We start from the raw sequence: 26,342 nt of genomic DNA on the forward strand, positions 1-26,342 counted from the left end.
CCGGGTGGCTGAGGCCATGGAGTCGTTCGAAAATTTGTCGACGTAATTTGGGAGGAATGTAGGGTCGGTTGGTCCCCATGGATATGTCGCAGATGACTTTTGTGGGACATTGTGGGAAGAGTATCTCTTTCAGCTGCAAAAACGTGGATGTGTCTCGGAGATGCTGAAGTTCAGAGTCTTCCTTTTGCGCTGCAGTCAGTGTCTCCAGGTCGAGGTCTACGCAGGGCGAGGACATAGCCCCGACACGTGACAGGGCATCAGCCGCTGCGTTATCTTGTCCTTTGATATGACGAAGGTCGACGGTATATTCTGAGATGAAAGCTAGGTGTCGAATTTCCCGTGCAGAATAGGCGTTGTGGTTACCTTTAAAAGCAAACGTCAGCGGCTTGTGGTATGTTAGGACATAGAACTGTCTTCCTTCGAGGAAGTATGGGTAATGCCTCAGAGTTAGGTATATGGCTAGCAGCTCTCGCCCGAATGTACTGTAGCGTGTTTCTGCTGGTTTTCACTTCTGGGAGAAAAAACCTATGGGCTTCCACTCGCGGTCCAGATATTGCTGTAGCACCGCGCCTACAGCAGTGTCGGACGCATCAGTTGTAACGCGAGTATTAGCGTCTGGCCGCGGATGAACAAGAAGCGTTGCACTTGCCAGAGCGTCCCTTACCGATGAAAATGCTGATTCAGCGTGTTCGCTCCATGGTAGAGGCGCTTGGGGGCCGTTTGTGGTCTTTAGAAGATCCGTTAGTGGTTGCAGGAGGCCGGCGCAGTTAGGTATAAACCTGCGGTGAAAGTTGACCAGGCCCAGAAATTCCTGAAGTTTTTGGAGAAAAGTGGGGCGAGGAAATTCACGGATTGCCTTAACTTTTTCTGGAAGAGGCAAGATTCCTTGAGGCGTGACGCGGTGACCTAAAAATTCCAAGTCGTTGACCCCGAATTGGCATTTGCTTGGGTTGACGACAATGCCTGCTTTTTGAAGTCGATCGAAAAGCAGGTGGAGGTGTCGTTCGTGCTCGGCCGGGGTTGAACTGGCTACGAGGATGTCATCGACATAGGCGAATATGAAATGGAGCCCTCAATGAACCTTTGAAATGTCTGGGCCAAATTCCTCAGACCGAAGGGCATTCTGATATATTCGAAAAGGCCGAATGGGGTGGTGATAGCTGTTTTAGGGCTATCACTGGGCGCCACAGGAATTTGATGGTACGCCTTGACTAAGTCTATCTTGGAATAAATCATGGTTCCAGAGAGGTTAGCAGAAAAATCCTGTATATGTGGGAGAGGATATCGGTCGGGCACTGTGGAAGCATTGAGTGCCCGATAGTCTCCACACGGGCGCCAGTCATTTGGATCCTTTTTCGGGACCATGTGAAGTGGTGATGCCCAGTTGCTAGAAGATGGCCGGATGATGCCTAACTGTAACATGTGTTTAAACTCTCTCCTCGCGATCTGCAGACGCTCACCAGCGAGTCGACGAGGTCGCGCAGACACGGGCGCACCTGTTGTGGTGATATGGTGCATGACTCCATGTTTTACAGAAGACTCCATGTTACATGGTCTTGTGATAGATGGGAACTGGGCAAGGATGGCTTCATACGCTGATGGAGCCAAAGATCGTCGTATTGGGGAAACTGTCAGGTTTGATATGATACCCTGAACAGACAACGTTGTGGTGGTATCAGTCAGTGTGCGGCTGCTAATGTTGACTGTAATTCCGAATTGATCCAGGAAATCAGCGCCTATTATGGCCTGTTGTAGGTCCGCGATGACGAATACCCATCTGAACGTCCGCCTGAGCCCAATGTTAATCGTCAGGGAACGTTGACCGTATGTTGCTATTGCGGAGCTGTTGACTGCCCGAAGAGACGGTCTAGTCGGTTGTAGCTTGCGGTCAGCAGGGGAAGCAGGTAACACGCTGACCTCCGCGCCAGTATCCACGAGGAACAGGATGCCTGAGAGAGTGTCGCGAACATAGAACAGGCGGCTGCTGGGTTGGCCGGGATCACTCGCCGCCCTCAGTGTCGGGCCTCGGCATTTCCCATCCATGAACAGGGGTAGGTGCAGCGTCTTGCTTGGTCACCAAAGGTGCGATGGTACCAGCAGATGGACCGGCCACCGGAGTTGGTAGTGCGGCGAGAGGGTGATCGGCCACGAGAAGAACTGCGCGGCCTTGATCGATCTGGTCGGTCCTGGGCAGGTCCGAAGGCGGCAATTGCAGCAGCCAATTGCTCGATTTTCGATTCAATTTTGGCGGCGGCCGTTTCCCACGATTGTGAAGCAGGTGTTGTGACTGCACGAACAGCCGGAGCGGAGTAGTCAGCGGTTCGGTCTGCTAGTATTGCGAGACGATCCAGCGACATGTCGTCTGCAGCAGCTAGGATCATTCTCATGCCTTCTGGTAGCTTTTGTAAGAAGAGCTCACGCAGGATTGCGTCATGACCGTCGTGGTTATGTGAGCCGAGCAGTTGACGCATCTGATGGAGGAGCTGCGACGGCCGGCGATCACCAAGCTCTTGTGCGGTCAGCAGCTGTTGGATCCGTGAGCGCTCTGTTGCCATTGTCCGAGTCAGGAGGACAGACTTTAGATGGTCGTACGCGTTGTCGGGTGGTGTTTGCGACAGCACGTCGTCTATTATGTCTGCAACCTGGGGTGGTAGGCTGGCGACGACATGGTAAAAAAGGGATATCTGCGTAGTGATTTTTCGCAGATGGAAGTGCGCCTCCACCTGTGTAAACCAAACCTGAGGGTTTTTTGGCCAGAATGGTGGTAACCGCAGAGGCAGAGTTCCGGTCACTTGAGTCCCGCTTGCTTCGTCAATGTCGCCGTGTGGTTGAAGGGTGGGTGGACCAGTGTTGCCAGGTTGGTGGCCGGTCGTGCCGCTAGTGCCCGGTTGTCCTTCGTCGGTCATGATAGAGTAGTTCGGTTGATCACGTCCGGGTCACCAAATCTATAGAGACGACCGACCAGGTTGATGTCCGAAATCCAACTGGGCTTTTTATTCTAATCCCCTCGCGCTTCGACCTTCTCTTCTTTTTCTAGAGATGTCATAGTGGCGCGTGGCCACACCTTCCAACATACCTTACCACATATAGCGAATATTTACTCAAGAGCGATTGTTTTTACTCAAGCTCGAGACGACTATAATACGTTGTGGGTTTTCAATAAATGTTCCTAGCAAAACGGACTAAAATGTCCGACAAAAAATAGGACCAAACGCTGAAAAAAAAAACAAAAAAAAACAATGATACAGTAGTGTTTTTCAGTAATTGAAAGGCAACTCAGAGCTTTAATAGTACTTTTTTTTTGTTAAACAAGTTTCTGAAAATAAATTATGTATTTCGCGTGTTCCAGTAGAGGCGTTTCACGTGGCGATGTGGCTGGAAGCGCAAAACAGCTGATTTTATTAATACTTCAGGGGAACTGTGCGGATATTCATGTGGGTCAGCTCAAAAACTGAAGCACAAAAAATAACAAAAATATCGTTCGGAATCATTATTTTTTTAGGGTAGCCAAGCATCTGTCATGAAAGAATTACCTTAGATTTGAATTGTCAATTACCATTTTTAATCAATGGATTAAAGTAACTACATTAAAGTACAGAAATCAAAAGTAATGTTGCTTGAAAAAGCATGATGTATATTATATATACTAACGAAATTGATTTATTATTGTGAAGAAACTAAGATTTACCCTGGGTGGCCTTACTGTTTCTAGACGAACAAGTTTGCGTTTTTGCCTTAGGAAATATATTGTTGAAATTGACGTAATGCCTTCATGTTTCACTGAATTGTGTATTCACTAAAGCGTTGAACGCCCGCTCACAGCGAGCTCCACAATTTCCGTATTAAAGATATATACTTTTTGAGACCGGGAAAACGTGAAATCACTTGTATTTAATCTATCTTTGGAGATATATTAATGACAGAACCTGAAGAAATGACCAAACTTACAAAAAATATCTGGTTGCTACTGAACAGAGTTTGGTATAACTCATTACTAAAATGTTTAAATCGCAAGAGATGTAGCGTGCTTGAAACAGTGGATAACCTTAGTCTGATGCTCGGCAGTCGTCAGTCAGTAACGTGCGAATGAAAGAGAAGGCAGAGCCCACAATAATGCACGCGAGGTTTAACCTAATTCTTTTTATTCGAGGAACTGTTTGAAATGATGGAACGGGAAGGACGGATCATGGCCGTCCCTTAGAGCGATTTATTTTCACTCGCTCTCGTAAACATCTGTAGTTTTGTCCAGTGTGTCTGCCCTGATTCTCAAACATTCGGGAGCCTCACAGTGCCTTCCTACTCGTCTGGTCTTGCAGTGAAGGTTAATACACTAAAACAGCCCTAATTAAAAGGCGTAATTTAAATCTGGGAATCCTCTCCCTTTATAGCAACAAAAAGAGCTTAATTCTTAGGCAGAATTTTTGTCACTTTTGGTCCTTGTCACTTCCCTTTACTTGGTACTAGAATTGGTTGTATATATCCCCGCAAAAAAATAATGATTCAAATGATATCCTGCAATTAAAATATATAATTGTTTTTGCTCGCTAGTTTGTCTTTGTAATTGTAAAATTGAAATTGTAAAAACACGACCTCTGAAACAGTGAGAATTTCAATCTTCAGTGCGCTCCATTATGCATGAAAACGTATCTAAAAATTTGTACGGGTCGATTTTTTTAACACGTGAAAGTTACATATCCAGCATTCTTTGTGGTGGACGTCTCTGGCGCTGAAAAACACCAGTGCGTGACCACGATGAGAAGGAACAAAATGATACAGGTGCGAAAGGGTCCGAAAATCAGGGTCTAATAAAAATTCTGTATTGTCCCTTCACAATTTGTTTTATACGTATACTTGTTTTATGCTCTTTATCTGTTAGGGTTGACATTAAAGAGGGCAAAAGATATGCTCCGGATATGATTCCGGTCCAAGGATTACAGCCACGCAGTATTTTATTATGAGCCCTCACTCAATCTGCCACTGTGCATTCATTCTATCTGAGTATAGGCTGAGCTTTAGTGCCCAGTCCATAAGCCGTACACTACGGACTTACCCCAAATGACGACCACTATTTCAAGTGTGTGACCGCATTAAAGGGGCCCTGCAATCATATTTAAGCGTCTACCTTTTTTGCGGTTTTCACGTCTCTTGAAGTTCGGGCAAGCCAGCGGGCACGGAGAGAGTAACTAAATATCAGTGCGTCATATTTTAACCGGACGACGCGGAAACCTCCTCCACCGACGAGGGCGACCCGCGGTACCGAAAGCGCGCGAAATGTGACGTCTTTGGCCTTGCCCTTACTACTGGTCAGAGCCACTAAAAGCTTATTTTTAGTCAAAATACAAACTATAAGTGGCGCGAACCGTTTCAATTATTTATAAAAGTAGTTTCTGTTCAGTAGTTTAGTTTAGAAAAGAAACGAATGCAGTTTGTAAAGTACGGAAACAAGAAATGACCCGTCGACATACCCGCCACCAAGCGGTGGAAAAGGCGGCGCGTACTAGAAAGTAGTAGTGGGATCTGGCGCCGGCACGGAAAGGTACCGGATGTACGCGGCGGCGCTGCGGTCGTATCGACAGGGGGATCCGACCGGCTCCGAACGTTCGGAAGGCCTTCGGTACATTCGGCGAGAAGCTTTGTCTTGCGGTTTGGCCGTTTCGCGGTATGCCAGCGCGAAGTGTCCCCCATTCTGAACTGAACTTTACCCCATGTTTGCTGTCGTTTGTGGCCAATGATGTGTCATGCCTAATTAGTGTTTAATCGCGCAGCAAATGCAATGAGAGCCGCTCTGGCTGCCCGCTGCATACAGCCTATTCAGAACATGCATTAGTGGCGCCCTCTCGCGCCGTCGACACGGAGTGCGGCAGCCGTGAGCGCTCGCTTAGCTCACTATCCCTCCTAGTTCACGGCCACTCAAGCAACCAAGGACGTCATGAGGGAGGTTATTTTTTTGCTTGTTTTTGTAATTTTAATTTGCCTATAACTTTTAAAATAAAGCGAATTTCGAGGAAAGAAAAGTTTCACTGAGTTACTACGTTCAGTGCGCTCAGGTTCGGTGCAAATTAAAAACCAGTAAAAAAGTCCTTGAAGGGCCCCTTTAAGGTACAACTCTGCAAAGAAAAGGCAGGAAAAAAAAAAACACTTTTCTGCAAGTGAAATATTCTCGTGGACAAATGCGCCATTAGTAGGTCAGTAGCGTAATCGCTGGTGCCTGTGAATTTGCTGTACCGCACACAACACATGACGTTAAGGTTGTCTGTTTCTAACGCCTTAAGCGTGCTGTTAATATTTTTTGAACCTGTTTCAAACAAGATTTGACTCTCCGAGGGCCAGCGGATAATTTACGTATGTGCTGCCGCCTCACGAACATTCGCTCTTCGCAACCTAACAATGTGTTGTTATGCACCGAAACAACAACAACAACAAAAAAAAAAGCTTTAAGCATATTGTTGGGAATAGTAGCACAAAATGTAAATTTGATAATCGAACACGGACTTTTTTGCCAAGAGAATCCTAACCGTTTTTGAGATTTCTGTTTGTATTTTATTTGTGCAGCGAGCCCCATTGACCATGACGTTCTATATCCGAAATGCGAAAAGCCGCCTGCCCAATGCCTTGGAGATGATTTTACGGTTTACACTTACAACAGGACAAGGGGATGTTGGCCATCTATACTCTTTTTCACCCCAACTTGTGCACCGGAGGCTCCACCTCTACAGGCCGCGCATTGGCCAGTCACCGTCACACCACCACGAAGCGCTCCTCCGCCATTTTTGAAACAAATATAAACAAAAAAGTGTCTACAAAGAAAAAGTTCTATACGAGCGTCGTAATCGTGATAATCCAATCATCTTAAATAGGGCTTATGATGTAGCACGTTTTGAGCTATAATTTTTCATATGTCCAAATTTATTGGTGTGATTCTTTTTAAAATACGAATCGCACGCAGTCGCAGCGTGGTGACTGAGGCCCTACTGACTGCGTTCGTTTGTTCACGGAAGAGTGAGTCGTTCACAAACAGAATTGCTTTCTTAATAAATCCAGCACTCCCGACTTAGCTAGCATCTTTTCTCAAATAAAACAATTGTACCGTCAAACTGTCCACTTAAACGGCGCAAGACTTGCAGCCTGAGTGTCTATTTCTTTACTTCTGTTGAATTTACGAACGCGTCCGCTTAACTCGGTGACGTCATGTTGTTGTTGTATTCGGGGAATCGAATGCTCGACGCGCTCGGCCCGATTGCGTTCTTCTTCTTCTGCGTGTTCAGATATTTTTTACAACTTTATCGTTCTGTTTTATTATTCAGCGTATTTCCTTTGTGGATATCGTTCAGGTAGTTTCCATGGCTCCATCCTCACCGCCGTCGAGACGTAAGCCAGCCGCCACGACACCTATAAATTTGTGGAAGAAGCATCGGCAAGGACGCAAGCTCTCGAGCGATTGCACGCCGACGCCGCTCAAGCCGGAAACGAGCCCCTAAGAGCTGCGCTCTAAAATATCAACATCACAATCGCGTATAACATTATAGGCAGACTGCATACGACACAACGGCGATGATTCACAAATTCTAGTAGGATCAAATGTTAGAAAATGGCGACTAGCTGTGATTGGCACTTGAAAGTCTAAATTCATGAGTAAATTTTCAGTATTAACAGTACCATGCACTACCTTATGAAGAAAATGAATATCTCTAACAGCCCTCCTCGTTGATAGCCATTCAAGGCTAAATAAAGGCGGCAACGAATCGTAACTAAAAAACAGTTTCCGTCCAATGTATCGGTCATGAATAATTCGCCTAAACCCCTTATGCACACGCTCAATGATTTCAACTTGTGTTAAAGATAGTGAATTCCAACTAATCGAACCAAATTCAAGTCCTGAGCCAGGGATGGGCAAAATACATGCAGATATGTATCGAAATACAAATACAAAATGCTTCGTCAAAAATGTATTTAATTACAAATCTAATTACATTTGCAAAAAAGAATTTAAATACAAGATACAAATACAACCAAATGTATTTGGTCTCCTCCAAATACGTTTCCAAATACATTCCTCAAAATTTGCGTCAGCGACATCAGGGCACCTGCAACGGGTTTCTGCGTATCTCATTTTAATTTTGCATCGTACACTCGGGAGTTACTGAGCGAGGCTCTAGTAACGTAATAGAAATATAATCACACAAAATGTAATCAGCTTGGTTGTAATAGGTGAGAAAAGTACAGAGCTTCAAGCAGCTTTTTTGTTGATTACATCTTGGTATAGACCAACAAAGAACCGAGACGACCAAGTCGCACAGCACTAGCTAGAGAATTTTTTATTGTTGCAACTCGCACCATTTACGAAAATCTGGACGAGCCGCGCATTTAGAATGTTCTAGGCAAAAATATGGATGGAAATCAGGCTGTAAAGCATCACAAGTTGTCACAGGCACTTAATTATTTAGGCAGTCTGCTGGTGAACGTCGATTTCGTCACTATTCTTGCTTTGGACTAGCACCGTAATCACAAAGTTAGTAAACACTTGTGCTTGATTGAGAGACAGTTTTCTTCCTGTTCTGGACAGTGACAATAAATTTGAGGGATGTGTTTTCGCCCAAAAAACTGTATTTAATTGCAATTGTATTTGAAATACCCACGTTTTAGTATTTAAATACACACGTCAAATACATAACCTAATTTGTAATTAAATACAAAGGCAAAATACACAGCGTATTTAAAACACGTATTTCAAATACTTGTATTTGAAATACTGCCCATCCCTGTCCTGAGCGCACAAGGCTACAATATAAACGCACTACAGATAATGGTGAAGTAAAAGAACTCGATAAACGTGTGATCATTTCCAACTTTCTTATCTCTGATCCAACGATCTTAGAAACGTGCGCAGTGAATGATAGAGTACTATCAATATACACGCCAAGGTCTCTTACCAGAGATACACGATCAATCACATTCCCCTCGAGCACGTAAGAATAAAAGAAAACGTCCCGCTTTCTCGATAAGGAAATCACTTTAGTTTTTTCAGGATTTAGCGGCAAAGCATTTTTTTTCACACCACTCAGAAATTGCACCAATATCAGTTTGCAATAGAGTACAATCACTATGGTCTTTAATACATAAAGAGAATTTTATGTCGTCAGCAAAAAGAAGGACGTTTGAATGATTGACGCATGATACTATATCATTTACAAACAAAATAAACAACAGTGGTCCCACGTTCGAACCTTGGGGTACACCAGAAGTTGATGTAAAACACTTCGAAAAAGAGTTGCCAAAACGAACAGTATTACTGCGTAAACTCAAGTAGCTCCTGAACCATTCATAAAGTTTTGGGCACATGCCATAAAAAGAAAGTTTGCAGAGGAGTAAAGTATGATCTACACGGTCGAAAACCTTCGACATGTCAAAATATACGGCATAAATTTGGACTCTGTTTGTGACTATCGGCACAGAGAAATCTAGAAAAAAGCACAAATTTGTTTCAACGGACTTTCCCTTTAAAAAACCATGCTGAAAAGGACTAATTTTTTTACTGAGATAATTTGAGATCCGGTTATGCATAACCATTTCGAAAACCTTCGCAAAACCGCACAATAACGAAACGGGACGATAGTCACTAACTAATGACGGATCACCAGCTTTGAATATGGGCACAACTATAGAAGACTTCGACAAACTAGGGAAAGCCCCCTTCATGAGAGATATGTTAAATATATGTTCCAAGATGGAAGCGAATATATCGGAACAAGCCTTAATAATAAAATTGGGTATACCGTCAATTCCCGTTGAGAACTTAAGTTTTAATTTTTTTATCGCCTCAAGAACTTCTGAGACATCGACAGTAAAAGCAGATAAAAATTCTGTGTTGTTAATGTTGTCTGATGCACCGGCAGTTCTAAAACTAGAATAGTAGTGACTAAAGTAATCAGAAAAAACATTAGCTATGTCAATTGGCGAGGACAAATAGCCAGTTGATTCACGTAAGCATAAGGTTTGTGCATTGTCGCGCATGTGGTTTTCAGCATAGCACCAGAATGTGCGAGGTTTTTTGTTTTTTTTCTCCGGTTAAACTCTTTTCAACATTCGACGAGTGCAATAGCTTTTCCTTTTTATAGACTTTTTTCACCAAAGCACGGTAAACACTGAATTTATCGTACCAGACGGTTCGTCCTGTTTTTTTATACATTCGATTACAGTGAGACGTATTTCGAAAAAGGCGTTTTAGCTCTCTAGGGAACCAGCTGGGATACTTAGGTGTATGTGCTTGCTGTTTCGGAATAAAAACGCTCATTGCAGTACACACTACCGTAGTCAATTTTGTAGTGGCTGATTCAGCATTTTGATCCGATAAAACATCAAACCAATTATGCTGAACAAGACTATCGTAGGAACCGCCATAGTCTCCATTTCGATAACAAAGCGACAACAACTGATGATTTGCACGGGGCCTACATGACAAACAAAACTGAACTACAAAAGGAGGATGATATGCATCGACAGGCACCAAAGGTATAACAGCCGGAACAAGATACTCTATAAGTGCATTTGATAAGCATAAATCAAGCACGTTATCAGCAGTATTTTTGCAAAAGTTAAACTGCGTAAACCAGCAGAAATTTGAAAAACAAAGTAACCATTCCGCTTTTCTAGAAGTAACACTATTCATATGCGACACCGCTCCAGTCGACCAATCAATACCAGGAAGGTTAAAATCTCCATATATTTGTACTTTGTATTTAGAAAAGTCAACAGTATTACAGAGGGTCTCAAAATGGTCAATAAACGCAACGTCATCAAAAAGTGGAGGGAAATAATAGTTTCTTATCAAGTAGTGGAAACCGTCGCTGGCAGGAATTTCCACCCAAATACACTCGGCATAGGCTTAAAAATCATCTCTTCGAAGCGACTGGACAGCACCGTCAACAGCCACCCAAATCCCGCCTCCAAATTTTTTACCCGTGTTTGCATAGTCGCGATCTCTCCTGTGAACAACGTAGTTTGGAGGAAAGTATTCAACAATAGATATTCTGTCACAGAGCCACGTTTCTGTCAGACAAACTAAGTCTATATCAGTTGAAAGAATACTCTTCATCAATTCCGCTGCTCTTGTTCTTAAGCCACGAGCATTCTGATAAAAAAAACCTTAGGACATAGATGCATCGTCGTCTAAGCTTTCTGTCTCAGGTACATATAAACGAGTCCTGTCAAGTTTGCCATAAAACTGATGAAAAATAGTCCCCTCAGGCCACACCTCAGGGACGTTTAAACTATCAAACAAAGAGTAGTCACACTCGAGATGAAAAGACGCATAAGAGTTAAATTTAGGTTGTAGCCGCGTGACTGTTAGAGACCTGACACCAAGACGGGGCTGGACAAGGTCTCTTATGTCATCTGCTGTCGTTCGGGGATGAAGTCTCAAGAGAAACAATGCCTTAGGTTGACGAGGAGCAGACGTCACCTTGAGTGTCCTGGCCGTTCCAAGCTTCGGTGGATTTCGCTTCTTTTTCGCTACCATGGTAAAACCGTCGTCCTCCGGCACATCAGGCGTTTCATGCCAAGAAGGATGTGCAACCATAGACACAGCAGCACTGTGGCTGGCACTTTCCTTGCTAGGAGCCGGTTTCAGGCCGGAGGTTACACTTGCTGCTGGTGAATCGGGTACAACCGATGAAACCCTCGAGGATGCCAGTGCCGCTGAGTATGAGCCGAGCGGAGCCGATGCAGAAGGAAGTCGATCAAGCATCCTCCTGTTCAGCAACGTCAGCTCGGAACGCAATAGTCGATTTTCAACCCTTAGGCACTTTACCTCTGCGGTTAGTGCGTCCAACGTGACAGTCATACTGCTGAAGAACCGAAGAACATTAGGGGGAAAACACTTGCCGCTAAGTTGGTCGGCTGGCTGCGGTGACGGAGCTGAACCCCATTGAGTGGTTTGGTTGGTATCCATGTCACATTCTGTTGAATTTCGTCGTTGCCGGGTACAGTCCTTGCATCTAAAGGCTCTAGCACCATTTTCAATAAAGATGTATTCTTCCGGGCCGATGTTCAGGCATTTGCAGTGGAAGCGCCGGTTGCAACCAGCCGAGCAGATTAGATATTGCTGTTTCCCATAGAAGCGAGCATCACACGTGCCACATACGCCCATCTCGGGAGCGCCGTCAGACACGTCAATCGATTAATCGGAAGGTTGATCGACCGATCGCCGAGCCCTAAATAAATCGCTTTCCCGTAGCACGTGGTCGTTGGGGGGCCGAACATCCTTGGAATGTTTGTCATAACAGACCCATTAGAAGTATGCCAGTCTGTGGCAGAATGGCTCGCTCATATAATTATTAAGGTCTGAATGCTAATTTCCACAAGGCGACGCAGGGCGAAGCCGGCAATCATATTTCGCATTCTCGCACTTTCACACCCCTTACTTGCTTGAAAAGTTTGCTGCACTACCTCGCAGTTCTGTTCACATGGACAAGGCATGTGGGCACATGGCACGCATCCCCAATGCAGAGCAGAGTGGTACAAATTATTGGATTTGGTTACAGAGGTGAGGCCAATGCTAAGATGAAAATAAATTTGCATCGTAACTTTTACATTTGTTTATCGTGTACCGGAGGATAGAGAAAGCTTCTGCCTTCTTCAAAATGTCGTGATTGTATTGTGTAATTGCAAAGCAAAAGGCTTTGCAATTACACAACACGGCAAAAAGATTACATGACGTCGCCCAGGCCGAAGCTGCAGCTTAACGCCCGCTAATGTCAGCAGAGAGAGGGAGAGTAAAAGTCCTCCAAGAGATCATCACACAGGAACATACGCGTAAAACTAATTACGTCATTAAGTTGGTGACCCTGAAGACTGCGAGTTAGTTGAGGTGTCCCAGAAATGCCAATATTTCTCTTTCTATACAGCTGGGACACGCAGGCGAAATCGGTTCTTTGTTCTTTACTTTGCGAGTGCCAAATAAGGGCAACTTCCACAAATATCTGACCAAAGTCCGGAAATCGTTGTACTGCCCCTTTAATTGGCTCTGCAAATATGTTTGATGTGGAGTCTTTTAAAGTCGTATGTTGATTATTGTGTGTCCTTTTCTGTTTCCGTTCTTCAACTGCACTACGTGCCTACGTTGGGAACAGGCCCAAGGAAGAAGACAACGCTAGGCTGGCCAAGACGAACACACTCTTGGCTACCTAGGTACAAGACACATTCACTAGGTGGAAAAAAGCCCAACGGAAGAAGGGCCAAGAGGCAGCAGCAGAGGCAGAGGAGATGGCACTTTCGTAGACACTGTGTCCCTTAAGCGCCCTCTCTCCACTTCTGGTACTGGAGAATAAAGGAAGTTTGACTTTCTGAGGGATTCATCTTTCTGGCCAGCATATTGACGTACACGTCTGGACCGACGTCTTAAATGTGCTCGCAATAATTAGAAACTTCATTACTTATGCGAAACAAGATTTTCTAACATGAATTTCAGAACACGAACACAACAGCTCAATAACTATCTAATGGATACTCCATGGATCAAATGAGAATCTCGTGGAACAAGAAATCTTATTCGTCCATGTGTCAAATAAGAATCTAATATGAAACGAGGATCTCATATCACTTCTCGAATAAAATGAAAAATCGTCTAATCACTTAAATAAATAAGAAACTCGCATCTTTCTCGTGTCCATTAAACACATGAATTTCTCGTAAACCTGATATTTTTTCCAGTAGGGCTACCAGAACCAATCCTCCATGGTAGACCTTGATCATGAAGCTGTGCCGCGCCAAGCAATGCCAAGACAGCCAGTGCCGTGCCAAGCTGTACTGAACATCCCCAAGACCGCCACGTACCCCCAAAAAACCAGAAAGTCACTTGGGCATCTTAAGGACTCCGTTTGTGGATGAAAGCTGAACTTTGTGTGAACTTCTTAAACTTCATTCGTTTTCTTTTTTACTTTTTCTTCTTCTTCTTCTTCGAGGAATGAGATATATTTAAAACCTTTCAAGGAGGATAACTGTAGTGTTCAGAGTATTTGCAGGTAAACAACCCCGGGTGGGAATTTTCAAAATGGCGGGAATGAATAACAAAGAGTTGTTGCTGTTGGCATGTAGTATAATCTGGAAACATCGGCCTGTACAACACCACTGCATGTGCAAATAGGACATTCTCTGTCTGGAATTTCTCCGGTTCGCTCTTTAACCGGAGTTTTCAATGTCCGCTTTGTACAAACCGGAGATTGTCTCCCGGGATTTTCTCCTGTGTGATTTTAAAGGGCAACTCCGCTCAATTCCGAAGATTTCGGGATAATGATTGACTTCGAATTAAAAAGCCCTAGTAAAACACACTACGTCGTTTGCTTCGCGAAAAGTGGGATATATATTTTTAAATCTAATTTTAAACACGAGCGGAAAACAGGCAACCGCGACGCAGATCACGTGACCTGGAGGGGGGGAAGGGGTATGACGTTTGGCCTGTCGCATCGGAAGGCTGGGGACCCCCATAGCCAATCAAGTGCCAGTTCAGAGGTGACAATACGTACTGATGCACGCCCAAAGTGCCTGGTGATGACACTTCTGACTTGCGCTTGACTGGATGAAGAGGTCCCTAATCTTCCACAGCGATTCAACACACGATGAAACGAAGTAGGTATAAATACAATACATAGCTGGCCAGTATCGCCAATGCAGGATACTGACTGATATTTTAACTTACTGCTTTCGTTTTCTGGTTATGTTGGTAAACTCTTGATCCTTGCAAAGGCGCGTACAACGAATCGTGAAAAAGCGCAGAGGTCGGTGGGGCTGCAGTTCTTTATCGGTGCGGCTGCAGTTTTATTATTTTGCTGTCAACCACGTGCTACAGCAGTATTTACTAAATAAAAACCGTATATATATCAGGAAAAAATCGGGGTAGGCTGTACCCGGTACAATGGCAACTGTTTTACTTGAAACATGTTTGGTGCCCTAAGGTTGTGAACGAAATACAAGGTTTGTTTATTCAATTTAGAGTGCCTTGGTATGTGTTTCTCTCATGGTGAAGCCAGCGAGTGCTGGAACACTTGTTATCACCTAGTGAAAGAACATACATAAATAAGCTGCTGGTTTTCGAAAAGGCAAAGTGAGCGCGTTTAAAAAGAAATAAAAAAAAATGTTGGGCAGTAAAATTGCGGAGATGTCATAACTCTACAAACGCACGTGTGCATGAAAACACTTCAATTTAACCTATGCTCTCCAATTTGTATGGCTCTTAGTCGTTTATAGCGGAGGTATTTTGTTTGCTTCCTTATATTTGTTCCTATTTTTGGTTGACGCCGTGCTTGTTTCAGCTTGGGAGAGAGTACGCAAGCTCGACCTGTCACGCCCGGCAGTAGATGGAATCGCCAGAGGCATATTGTTGCCAGAAGGTTCGGCTAATCTCGTTTAGCAAAGCAAAGGGAATCCTGCTGTTTAATTTTCTTCTTGATTTCCACTTGAAAATGCTGGGAACCTCAAAAACAACGAGTACACAACGCATGAAAATAGCACCTCCTGAAAGTTAGACCGCTAGGAATATAACACCTCAGAGAATACACATACCAGCTTTTTGCTTCGGGTATGTTTTTAACTAATCTTATTCACGATGCGAGCAAATGCCGATGCAAGTACGTAAAGCATTTTTGCAAATTCGACGTTGTTGTAACTTGGTAAGTTAAATAACTATATATATTATTTTTTTAAAGAAAGTAAAAACATTATAACCGAACAGGAACTTCCGTGCTGAAACGTGCAAAGCAAGGTGAAGACAAATACTTTCAATTTAATGTTCCCAAAACATAGGCCATGCAGCATTAATCGTACCGTTTCCTTTCGCACATTATGTAATGTCCTCTAACATTGAAGTACAGACGTAGAAGCGCTGTGGAGGTGACACGAGAAAAATAATTTAGAAGTAAAGCGAGTCTTGTTGTGGAAAGAAAAATGATGATGTTTTACGGTAAGCACTTTATCTGTCAACAGAACTTCAACGAAGTGAGGGTTGCCATCTTTCATGTCCATTTCAACGAAGTTGGGAGAACATTGTATAGGGGGGGGGGGGGGGGGGGGTGTCTTGTAGATACACATGTGGAGCAGCATGTTTATTTTAGAAGCATTGTGTGTAATCGTTGCACAGTACCTTACAAAAGAAGATATTATTTGAGCACAGTCTCAACCGTTTCCGTCTACGTGTACTACGAATACAGTAAAAGTTTGGGCTAGTTGGTATTTTATGATTAAAGATTAAAACAGCGCAAGGACACGGACAAGAACAAGAAGGTAGACAAACTTCTTCTAGGGACAGCAACACTGTCCCTAGAAGAAGTGATGAGAAAATGGCGTGCCCTGGATGATACGGTTGTGATTATAAAATTAAATGTTTAATCAATCATTATTTACGACCTGTTCGGTCGCCTGAGACCCCGACGACTAATATCGTTCTCTGAAAAGTCCAGTCTAATATTTGCACATTTTGTGGACCTCATCAAGCGATTATGCATGTTTGAACGATGAGCTGAACCTACTTGAGTTCCCGAATTAAAAAGCAGTGCTTTGGAATTTTAGCACTGTAGAAATTTCCTCGAACAGCGTATATATCTGTGCAAATACTCGCCTAACAGTACTGCAACGTTGAAAACCATCGGAATGACTCAGAATCACTGCAGAGTTCATACTCGGGGAAGATAAGGCGGGGAATTTGGTACTTGGGGGAAACGGACCGTGGCGTTTGAGACAGGGGGCCTGCCCCGGGACAAACGTTCTACAATCGCATACTCCTCCAAGGTCAAGGCTTGAGGAGCGCGGGCGTCCAGAAACCTGTCTTTCTTCTTGTCTTTCTTTTTTTTTAAAGGTAAGGCGTAGGGGGGGTAGGCTCTGGTTGTCTTCCTTTTGTGGGCCTTTTCACAGAACCACAACAAAAGACTGGCAGAACAAACGCACGTGCGATTATAACCTTGCAGGAGCTCTGGGCTTGTGGATCACGAGACGCACGAGCCCTGGCATGCGGGGCCGTCTGCCTCTCGTGAACTATTGTTATGACGGCGTCACGCATGCGCCGAACGCTTAAAACGATCTATTCGGTAGATATACTTTGTTTCATACTTAGTGTGCCACGCTGTCAAAGCTACTGGCACGAGCGTGGGCTTGATCTCGTCGATCATTTGCACGCGTTCTCGCGCAAACAAAACCATAGATGAAGCCACGCGCTCGCGCCAGTAGCTTTGACAGCGTGGCACACTAAGTATGAAACAGAGAATAAATATCTGACATGGAATTTTAGCTGCCAATTTATATTTCTAAAACTCTCAAACTGTAATGAAAAAAAATTACCGGGAACCGCTTTGAACCGATTACCGATATAATGATTTTTTTTTCCGGTTGAGTTCCGGTTCTGTTCCAAGAATTTGGCGACGATTTCGTTTGGGAATTCCGGTTAGATAAAAATAACGGTTCGGTTCCGGTTTTCGATTTGCTTCCGGTTCGACCCTGCACATATCAGTAAAGTGAGGAATAAAAATGTGCTCGGTACCGTGTATATTCTCACATTCTTTCAGAATGACATAGCCTGTGTATCAGCTCTTCAAAGAAGGCATCCCTCGCGAGAATTAAAGCGATGTTTCGAAAATGTCCCCAACATCTCACAACGTTTCCAGGAGAAATATATTTGATCTATCTTGCTCGAAGCTGTTTTTTTTTTTTTTTTTTCAAAGAAAAGAATGTCAAATCCGACAGACGCTAATATTTTGGGATAAATCAACAAATTTTATTGAGCGCTTCGAAAACACAACAGAAAGACCTAGGTATAGATTCAATGACTCTAATCACGAGACTCTCTTCAATAAAAACTGAAAGCAAAGAACAGAGACTAAAACGGTGTTTGTTTAATGCTCCATTTTATTAGGTTTTAACGCCTTGTCGGGTGTTCCAGCCGCTATATCAAAGATGTTCTCTTGAGTCAGCGATGGCGCACTTTCGGATTCCCTGAAATTAGAAAGAGGTTTAAGCCCGTTGGTTTCACTTGAGTGCGTGTGCAATGTATAAGAGCGCCGACTTTAACATTAATTATGTTGCAATATTTGCCAAAACAGACTGCGCACAACGTGAGCAATCAGAGAGTACACCTATTCTAGAGGTGCAGCTATAACGAACGTGCTTTTTATAGGGCATGTTTGTTAGATACAATACATTACACCTTCAAACGAGAAATAATACAGGCGTCCGGTTTTGCAGTGACAAGTTTAAAAGTATAAGATGCACTAATACAAAGTATAACATATTTTGGTAAAATTACTTTGCTGAAGCAATTAGCGTTATTTGACTTGGTATAACATAAGCCCGTGGACTTCAATGCCCAAGGAACGAAGTAATTATCGGTTTCAGTTGAGCTAGTTGGTATAGGAACAATGATAATGGTCGAGCAGCTTGAACTTTAAACGATTACGCAGAAACAGTATAAGAAGCACACACGAAGCTGCAGTAATGGTGGGGAAACAACTTGAACATTAAACGATTACACAGACACAGAAAAATAATCGATTACACAGACACGAAAGAATCACTGAATTTCAAAATGGCACGGTGTAGTCGTACTGACGTCAATGATTGCGCCTTGGCCCATTAATATATTAAAGTGTTTACTCAATATTCGCTCCGTCGTATTCACAGTGAGCTGCGTCTCGAGTCTCATGACGACAGCTATCGCAGTTCATGGACAACCAACAATAGTGGTTTCTGCAGTCAAATGTTGTCGTGCTTCACGGGTGAAGAATTAAATATACAAGCTTTACGAGCGTAAAAGTTTGAAGCGCCTAGGGAACATTTTGCTTCATTTTAAATATAACGTAGGGGTTCGGGGTGTTTAGAAATCGTATATAAAAGCACTGCGGTTTAGACGTTTTGAACTTAGGATGCAAATCATATCCTTATGTGATATATTCCGGAGTATCACACGGATCGATCCTTGGACATTTGCTTTTTAATATTTTTATAAACAGTCTTGCAGCTCTTGTCAGCAATTCAGAAACGCTACAGTTTGCTGATGACGCGAAACTTTATCGTAGTATTCGCAAGCCTGCCGTTGTGACCTTTTCCGCAACGATGTTTGTGGGATTCGGCTGTGGTGTTGTACAAGCTTGCTCCTTTTAAACACCTTCCAAAACTAAGCCTGTATCTTTCTCCCTTAAGGAATATGTTATTGTTCGTTCCTTAACCCTTTAAGCGCCAGTCAGTTTTCGAAGAAATGTAACCAAAATGCAATTTTTTTTTTATTGTACACTTTGATAGAAGAATTTTTCCTTATTTCAAGCATATAAGACATGGGCATAAAAGTTTAACAACTGAAAACCAAAATTGATCTAATCTTAGACCATATGAGGCAAAATAATTAAAAACGGGAACCGAGACGGCATCAGGAATTCCGTAGTTGGAGAACAAAGTTCTAAAAACTGGAAATGCAGACTTCTACACCCGTTGGAGAAGAACTCCATAAACCATCAAAATTGTGCCTTGGTGTGGTACACCTCGAAGCATGGGATGGCGCACAGTCCCACGCCACAGTCCTTGCACCAGTAGCGCGTTTCTTTGCGCACCTTCTTGTCCCCACCACCTCGTGCCTTGCAGCACACGACGCACCTTCGTGTTGGCAGCTCCTTTCCAGGTGTCGGTGGGATGTAGGACACAAAGTGTCTGGCGGTCAGGCGCAGCAAGCTGGTGTCGGACGGCCTGCCTTTCTTGAGGGTTCGGTTCGGATCGTGGTACTTCTGGACCATTCCTTCGACCAGCGCCAGCCGGAACTCCAGGTGGCTCAGTTTCCCGTCTTGTTTCTGGTAGAGCAAAAATGCGTTGAAGGCTGCCATGTCTAGGAGGTGACGGAAAATCTTCTTGTAATAAATTTTCTGTCGGCTTCTGGTTGTAGGGTAGTAGGAAAGCATCTGATCACTCTTGTCAACACCACCCATGGTGTGGTTGTAGTCGATGACTACAGCTGGTTTCGACACTGTCTCTTTCTTCCTATTTACCATTTCTGTCATGGTGGCGCCATGCACAGTGGACAGCAAAGTCACAAGCTTTTTATCCCTCCACTGGAGTGCCATGCACTTTCCACGTTGATATGCCACAATATCTCCCTTTTTGAGATTAGCATCTTTGAGAGGTGGCATATCTTTGCGGGATGGTCGCACAGTGCCGTAGACGTCAGTCTTGCGGCTCAGAAGTTTTTCAACCAACTCCGGCGACGTGTAGAAATTATCCACAGTAAGGCAATAGCCCTGGTCCAGCAGTGGCTCCATTAGTCTCATGACGACTTTCGTCCCCATGGTGCTTGCCTGACCGTCGACGTCGGTGCCCTTGCCTGTGTAGATGACGACGTCCCATATGTAGCCGGATGCTGCCTCACACAGCACATAGAACTTCACGCCAAAGCGGGACCGTTTTAGCGGAAGGAACTGTTTCCAGAAGAGTCGTCCCTTGTAGAGCATGAGGCTCTCGTCAATGGATATATTCTCTTCTGGCATGTAGCTTGCTTTGAAGCGCTCTTTCATGAGCGACAGCACCGGCCAGATCTTGCGAAGTTTCTGACGCGCTTGCCCCACTTCACCAGCATCATCTTCGTTGTTTGCGAAGTGGAGAAACTTCATGAGCAGAATAAATCTGCTCTTACTCATCACCTCTCCAAACACTGGGGTTTCAATCACTCTGCGCTTTGACCAATACCACTCGACAACTGGCTTGTCTACTATTCCCTGTAAAAGCAGCAGGGCGAAGAAGACTTTCATTTCTGCTTCCGTCACCGGTTTCCACGCCTTCACACGGGAACCCCTTGAGATCGGTGCGGTCGCCAAGTGTTGATCGGCATACCTGTTTGTTTCCTTGACGATCTGAGTCATTACGTCCGGGCTCAGCAAGAGTTCCAAGTACCCAACAGCGTCGAGGGTGTCGTTTTCGTCGAGACCAGCGGAGACACCCGGCGTGGCAGTAAACGGAAAGCGGGGAGGAGCTCGTGGAGGATTTGTCGTGTCCACCTTTGTCCAGTCCCGCGCCGAAGCAGGGACCTCATCGCCGCTAAGGTCCGAGTCACTGGAGCTTTCAAACTCTTCCGCGGACTCTCCGCTTCCGTCGCTATCGTCTAGCGCAAAGTCATCATCATCCGAACTAGAAAACTCATCATCAACTAAAGATACGCGCTTCCGAGACGTGCGACGCATGCCACCACTCAAAAGAGACGCCATTTTTAAAAACCCATGTTGCCGGTGATGCACGATAGATTCTCAAAATGATAGCAAAATTAGCGAAATTTCGGTTCGCTTTTCCTCCTGGAGGCTAGCGGGAGAACTATTCTCAACGTAAAAATAGACTGGACTAGCGTGCCTCGACGCTGGCACTACAGATGCGGGCTGAAACGAGCGGACTAGCGACGCTCGTCCTCGGCATTTTCGGGACGAACTCCGTGGAAGAGTCAGACTCGTCCTCGGCGCTTAAAGGAAATTACACGGCTCAAATATTTAAGATGCTCTGTGGTACGCGACCTTTGTGTTTTGATTGACTCACAGCCCAATTTTAAATGCCATGTTTCAAAAATTATCAATTATTCAATACACATCCTAGACGTAATTGCACGCATTACCCGTAGTTTCCGCAGTTTCACCTGCATACTGCACATACTTCGGTCGTTAGTTTTATCAAGGTTGAAGTTCTGCTGTACTGTGTGGAATACCCTCGGACTCAGTTAAATGGTTAGGATAGAGTGCGTACAGTGACGAATTGTAAGAATTATCTATGATCGCAACATTGGACCTAGAGTTTTTTATGAATACGTACGTCAATTGGAGACACTTGTTATTTCGTTTCTTTTGAAGAGACGATTAATACGCGACATGTTATTTTTCAAACATAAACTGCTCAACGCTGCTACTGATTCTCTCGTGTTATTTAGTAGAATCTCACTTCATGTTCTACAGCGACAAAATCGGTCTACGGTTTCTGTTTACACTTTTAATTTAAAATTTATTCTACCGTCGACTCGGATGTAGACCAGGTATGAAAAGTGTTTTAACCCTGACCTGGACTTCTTCACTACCCTTGCATGTTTTAAAAAATAAGTGTAATACTGAGTCGCACATTGCAGAGTGAAAATATTTTTGATCCGATAGTCTTCCACTTCGTGCAAGTGTAACTCTCCTAAGGCCATAGCAGCTGTTTGGGACACAATAAAACACACACACGTATACATGTGTTTACATATATATATATATATATATATATATATATATATATATATATATATATATATATATATATATATATATATATATATATATATATATTACAGCCAATTGGTCTAATACAAATAGGAACATATATTTAATTGAAAAGAAAATAATTTGGTCGAGAAATTCACCACACAAGTACTTTTTTATGATAAAAAAGGCTTCTTACATAAGAGTAAATGCTGGTGAAAATCAAGCCGCACACAATCACTACAAGACCTTTAGATTGCATGATGCAATGCACAATAAACGAATAACAGCTGTTCGTATGACGGATATGGTTTTGTTCAGCTCGCGACATTGGTTGGTGAGAGTTACCGAATCATTGGCGAGTAGACTTTCAAGGCTTCGGGGACTTTGGCTTGTGTATACCTGCGCGAGAATACAAGTGTTACTCAGCGTCAAACCGGGACTGCTTTTCTTTTTGTTTTTATTCCTTGATTTGTACTAAAGAAACATAAATTAAACATAATTGTTTGGGGGCCGATGAGAGCAACCCCTGAAATAATCTTACCATCTATTTTTATAAGATGCCAGTAGGAGTTGCTCGTCATTAGAACCTTCCTATAGCTTGCAGAATGCACTGCTTGGTACCAAAGGCTGATTTGGCCATATTTATGTTTAGGTGCACTTAAAGAGTAGTAGCAAGACGAGCATTGACGTTAGGCAAACAATGATCACGGTGAACAAGGGTAAAATCGTTATTTCATATGCCATACACAATAGTATTTTTAATGATATGCTCAAACATTTAACATTCTAATGATTGCGCTTTTCGCGTTCGCCTCTCATAATATAAGTTCGGTGCTCCCCTATACACTCTAAGAAATGCCATCACGTCCACTAACCCGCACAACCTTCGAAGAGCCAATCTCTGCGATCTACGAAATAAGCTCAGCGAATGATGAGGCGGAACATCTGTTTATACATTAAAATTAAGTCTGCGCTGTGGCATTACTCACTGCAAGCATGACGCTCTGCATTGCGTAATGCCACAGCGGACACTTCATATCTAAGTCTAAATAGATGTTCCGCCTCATCATTCGCTGAGCTGATTTCCTACATCACAATGATTGGCTCTTCGAGTGTTATGCGGGTAAGTAACGCGCAAAAATTTCGCAGGGTGTGGTAAAAGGCTCATGATATAGTGCGCTGATATAGCAAGAAATGCACAACCTAATAAAGCAATTTAAATTTTCAAGACTGCGCCTAGTTATATGATACAATAGTGCTTCTGTAAACAGACTGCGTAAAGGCAGTTGTAAAACCCACGTAAACGTGGTTCTTGTTTAATACGAGACACGTCACAAAGCTCCGTAGCAAAACAACAGCATAGACTGTGGCCCCTGTTAAATGGAAGAAACGAAAAGGAAATGCGCAAAACTTACCGTAAGGACAGGCCTCCATGCAGGAACGTCTGGACCCAAAGTCATTGCGACCCGCTCCACATCCAGTGTATTTCTCGCATTGGTCGGTGCGGTGGTTAAAGTAGAATATCAATTTAATCGGTTCACCAGGGGCGCAGGATGGCTCAGCATGTGGTGCTCTGCAGATATCCTCTGCAGAAAAATTCGGTGATATATTGAATATGAATGAAATTATTATAGATAACAATTTAAGAAAGACGCACAAACGAAAAACGGTTTCGTCCTGAGACAACTCTGCCTTGATATGTTATGTCGAGCACCACTCATGTAATATTCAAACTATTTCATAGTATTGGTGTTGTAAGGCACGGGGAAATGAATTTGTCTTCGAATAGGGAAAAAACACTCTAATTTCGTCCGGCAAACAGTTTCTGTTGTTTTCAGATCGTGGCCTTTACGTAAACTCTAATACCATTTACGATTGTTTTATCATGTTATCACAAGCGCTAATTGAATTTCCTTTAATAGAACCATTTTTTTTAAATACTGCAAGTTTTACATTCTGTAAAATCTCTTTATTAAATGCGTTCACGGAGAACGCCAGTTGGAAAATTAGGTGGCATCGGGAAAAATCAAAAAATTAAACGCCCCCACTCCCCCCCCCCCCCCCCCCCCCCCCCAAAGAATCACAAAACGTTGATAATAAAATTATCAACTTTTTGTCATTCTTTTTTGGTCCCGTGTTAGTTTTTGCCTTCTAGAGGTACCAATGCGCTGGTCAGTCTGCATAAAAGCAAAGCAGTTTTTTGCATTTGTTTCCCCCTTTCCTTTTGATAAAATAAACAGTGTTTTATATGTTTCAAAGTAGTGAAGCAGTTACTAGTGCGGATGGAATTTTGTATCCTCGAGTATGCATTATAATACTAATAAACTTTGAAATTTAGTTTGTTTCCGACACGCCCTTTCCGACAGGCCCCTTTGCATGTAAAATCCGGTTCTCGCAGAAAGACCAAGCAACTAAATCTGGCGGCTGAGGTATACGAAACTTTATCGTTGGTTTACGTTGATTCGGTACAAAGCAATAGAACACGATGTAAGAGCTCGACAACTGTGATGCAGATTGCGAGCCTAAGAAAAATATCTTAGAGCTGGAGAGTCACAAAAATGCAACAACTTCGGTAAGAGACTTACCAGGCAGCACCGCAATAGTGCACACCACTGTAGCTAGGAAGCAAACGGCTGCAAAGGTTGCCTTCATCTTAGACGTTAGATGTCGACGATGCAGTCATGGATTTCGGAGTGAGTTTATATAGTGCTTCGCCGGTTTAAAGAAATCATTATTTTTATTGATATTTTTTTCGTGAAAAGAGACACGGCCTGTCACACGCATTGTTCTCAAAGTCCGTGACAGCGAGCTAATCACAACAATTGAATTTCGCACTGCCTATGAGAGATATTGACAAAATATTTGCGTCACAAGCTGCGGAAATTTTTTCCCGCCTGCCGGGAGGCCATTACTCTTTTTTATTGTCTTTTCTGAATATTGGCAAAAGATTTTGAAGGATAACAGAAGGAAAGCCTCAAGAAAGAGAGGAAGTTAAACACAACTTTAAAGAATGCAATTTTTATTGAGGCACTATACCAGTGGTACCAAACTCATTTGAGTGTGGGTTCCACACGGGTAAGGTCGAGAGGGGGAGAGGCCGGGGGGGGGGGGGGGGGGGTCTAACGTTTTAAAGAGAATAGACCTCGTGCTCCATGCATTTTATAAACTCACAGTTTTTCCAGTGATATTTTTAGATATCATTGTTTATATGTCTACTTTGGACCCTGACCTGATGTGATGACATGTATTAAAATGACACCACCCGTCAACCTGTTTGTATTTTTAATAGAGTAAGAGGGCAACTACAGTGTCGTTCCAGTTGCTCAATTCAATCAGGAATTAACCAAGCTCAACATTTCTCTGAAAGAAAAGAGAAATAGATCTGACATTCCTTGCTATTCTGATCATTTGTTTTCAATGCGAGGATCCCGAGCATCTAGCTTTATTTTTGACAGATGTCCTGCTGATCGAGAGTTCGCGCAGCCGAGATGCATTCTTCAATGAAGAGCTCGCGCTTGCATCCTAGTAGCGGAATTGTAGTACATTACAAGCTGTAAAGCAAAAAATACAGCGAAAACAAAGGGAAAGTGACCACAGGTAAGTATAAACTAAGCGAATACGTTAAAAGATCACAGCTACTTTTTGACCGAAAATGCATCGGCGAGATCAGATCAGCATGGCCCATGCCATTTTGGCGTTCGAGACTTGCTAACCGGGATTCGTATCAGTACGGATAAAAAGCAGTATATCTTTTCGCTAACTGGATTATAAAACAGAAAATCTAACTGGATTTCTCACTGGCAACCTGAAATCTAGTTTCAGACAATTGTCTGCAAACTGGACTTCAGGTTTTCAGCAAAAAAATTTAGTCCGATTTCCTCTTCCATAATTCAGCTATCGAAAGGTTATACTGGGCTGCAGGCCGAGTGTTTCTTTCGGCCCGCAAGCCGAATGTTTCTGACCTCTGGGCTCGACAGATCAGTTTATCATATATTAAATACTTGTATTCGCTGGAAAGATAATCCTACGTTGTAAACCTTGCCAGTGACGTATTCTCTAGGAGCTTACAGTTTGCAGTTTTTTTTAAAGGTTTATATATTATGGTTAGTGCAG

At 43.4% G+C, this 26,342-nt stretch overlaps 2 protein-coding genes across 2 annotated transcripts; both read right to left on the reverse strand.

The window, feature by feature from the left end:
- Positions 1-19,484: 19,484 nt before the first annotated feature.
- LOC115312896 (piggyBac transposable element-derived protein 4-like) lies at positions 19,485-21,218 on the reverse strand. The gene has a single exon (XM_029971840.2). The coding sequence runs from the start codon at positions 21,216-21,218 to the stop codon at positions 19,485-19,487; it is 1,734 nt and encodes a 577-aa protein (XP_029827700.2).
- Positions 21,219-22,596: 1,378 nt separating this feature from the next.
- Positions 22,597-24,881, reverse strand: LOC120845203 (tissue factor pathway inhibitor 2-like). Its single transcript, XM_040217012.1, has 3 exons — positions 24,815-24,881; positions 23,645-23,815; positions 22,597-22,628 (listed from the first exon to the last, which is right to left on the reverse strand). The coding sequence occupies exons 1-3, from the start codon at positions 24,879-24,881 to the stop codon at positions 22,597-22,599; spliced, it is 270 nt and encodes an 89-aa protein (XP_040072946.1).
- Between the last annotated feature and the right edge of the window lie 1,461 nt (positions 24,882-26,342).

The sequence above is a fragment of the Ixodes scapularis genome, unplaced genomic scaffold, assembly GCF_016920785.2.
Source record: "Ixodes scapularis isolate PalLabHiFi unplaced genomic scaffold, ASM1692078v2 PGA_scaffold10__122_contigs__length_95168666, whole genome shotgun sequence".
Taxonomy (NCBI): Eukaryota; Metazoa; Arthropoda; class Arachnida; order Ixodida; family Ixodidae; genus Ixodes; species Ixodes scapularis.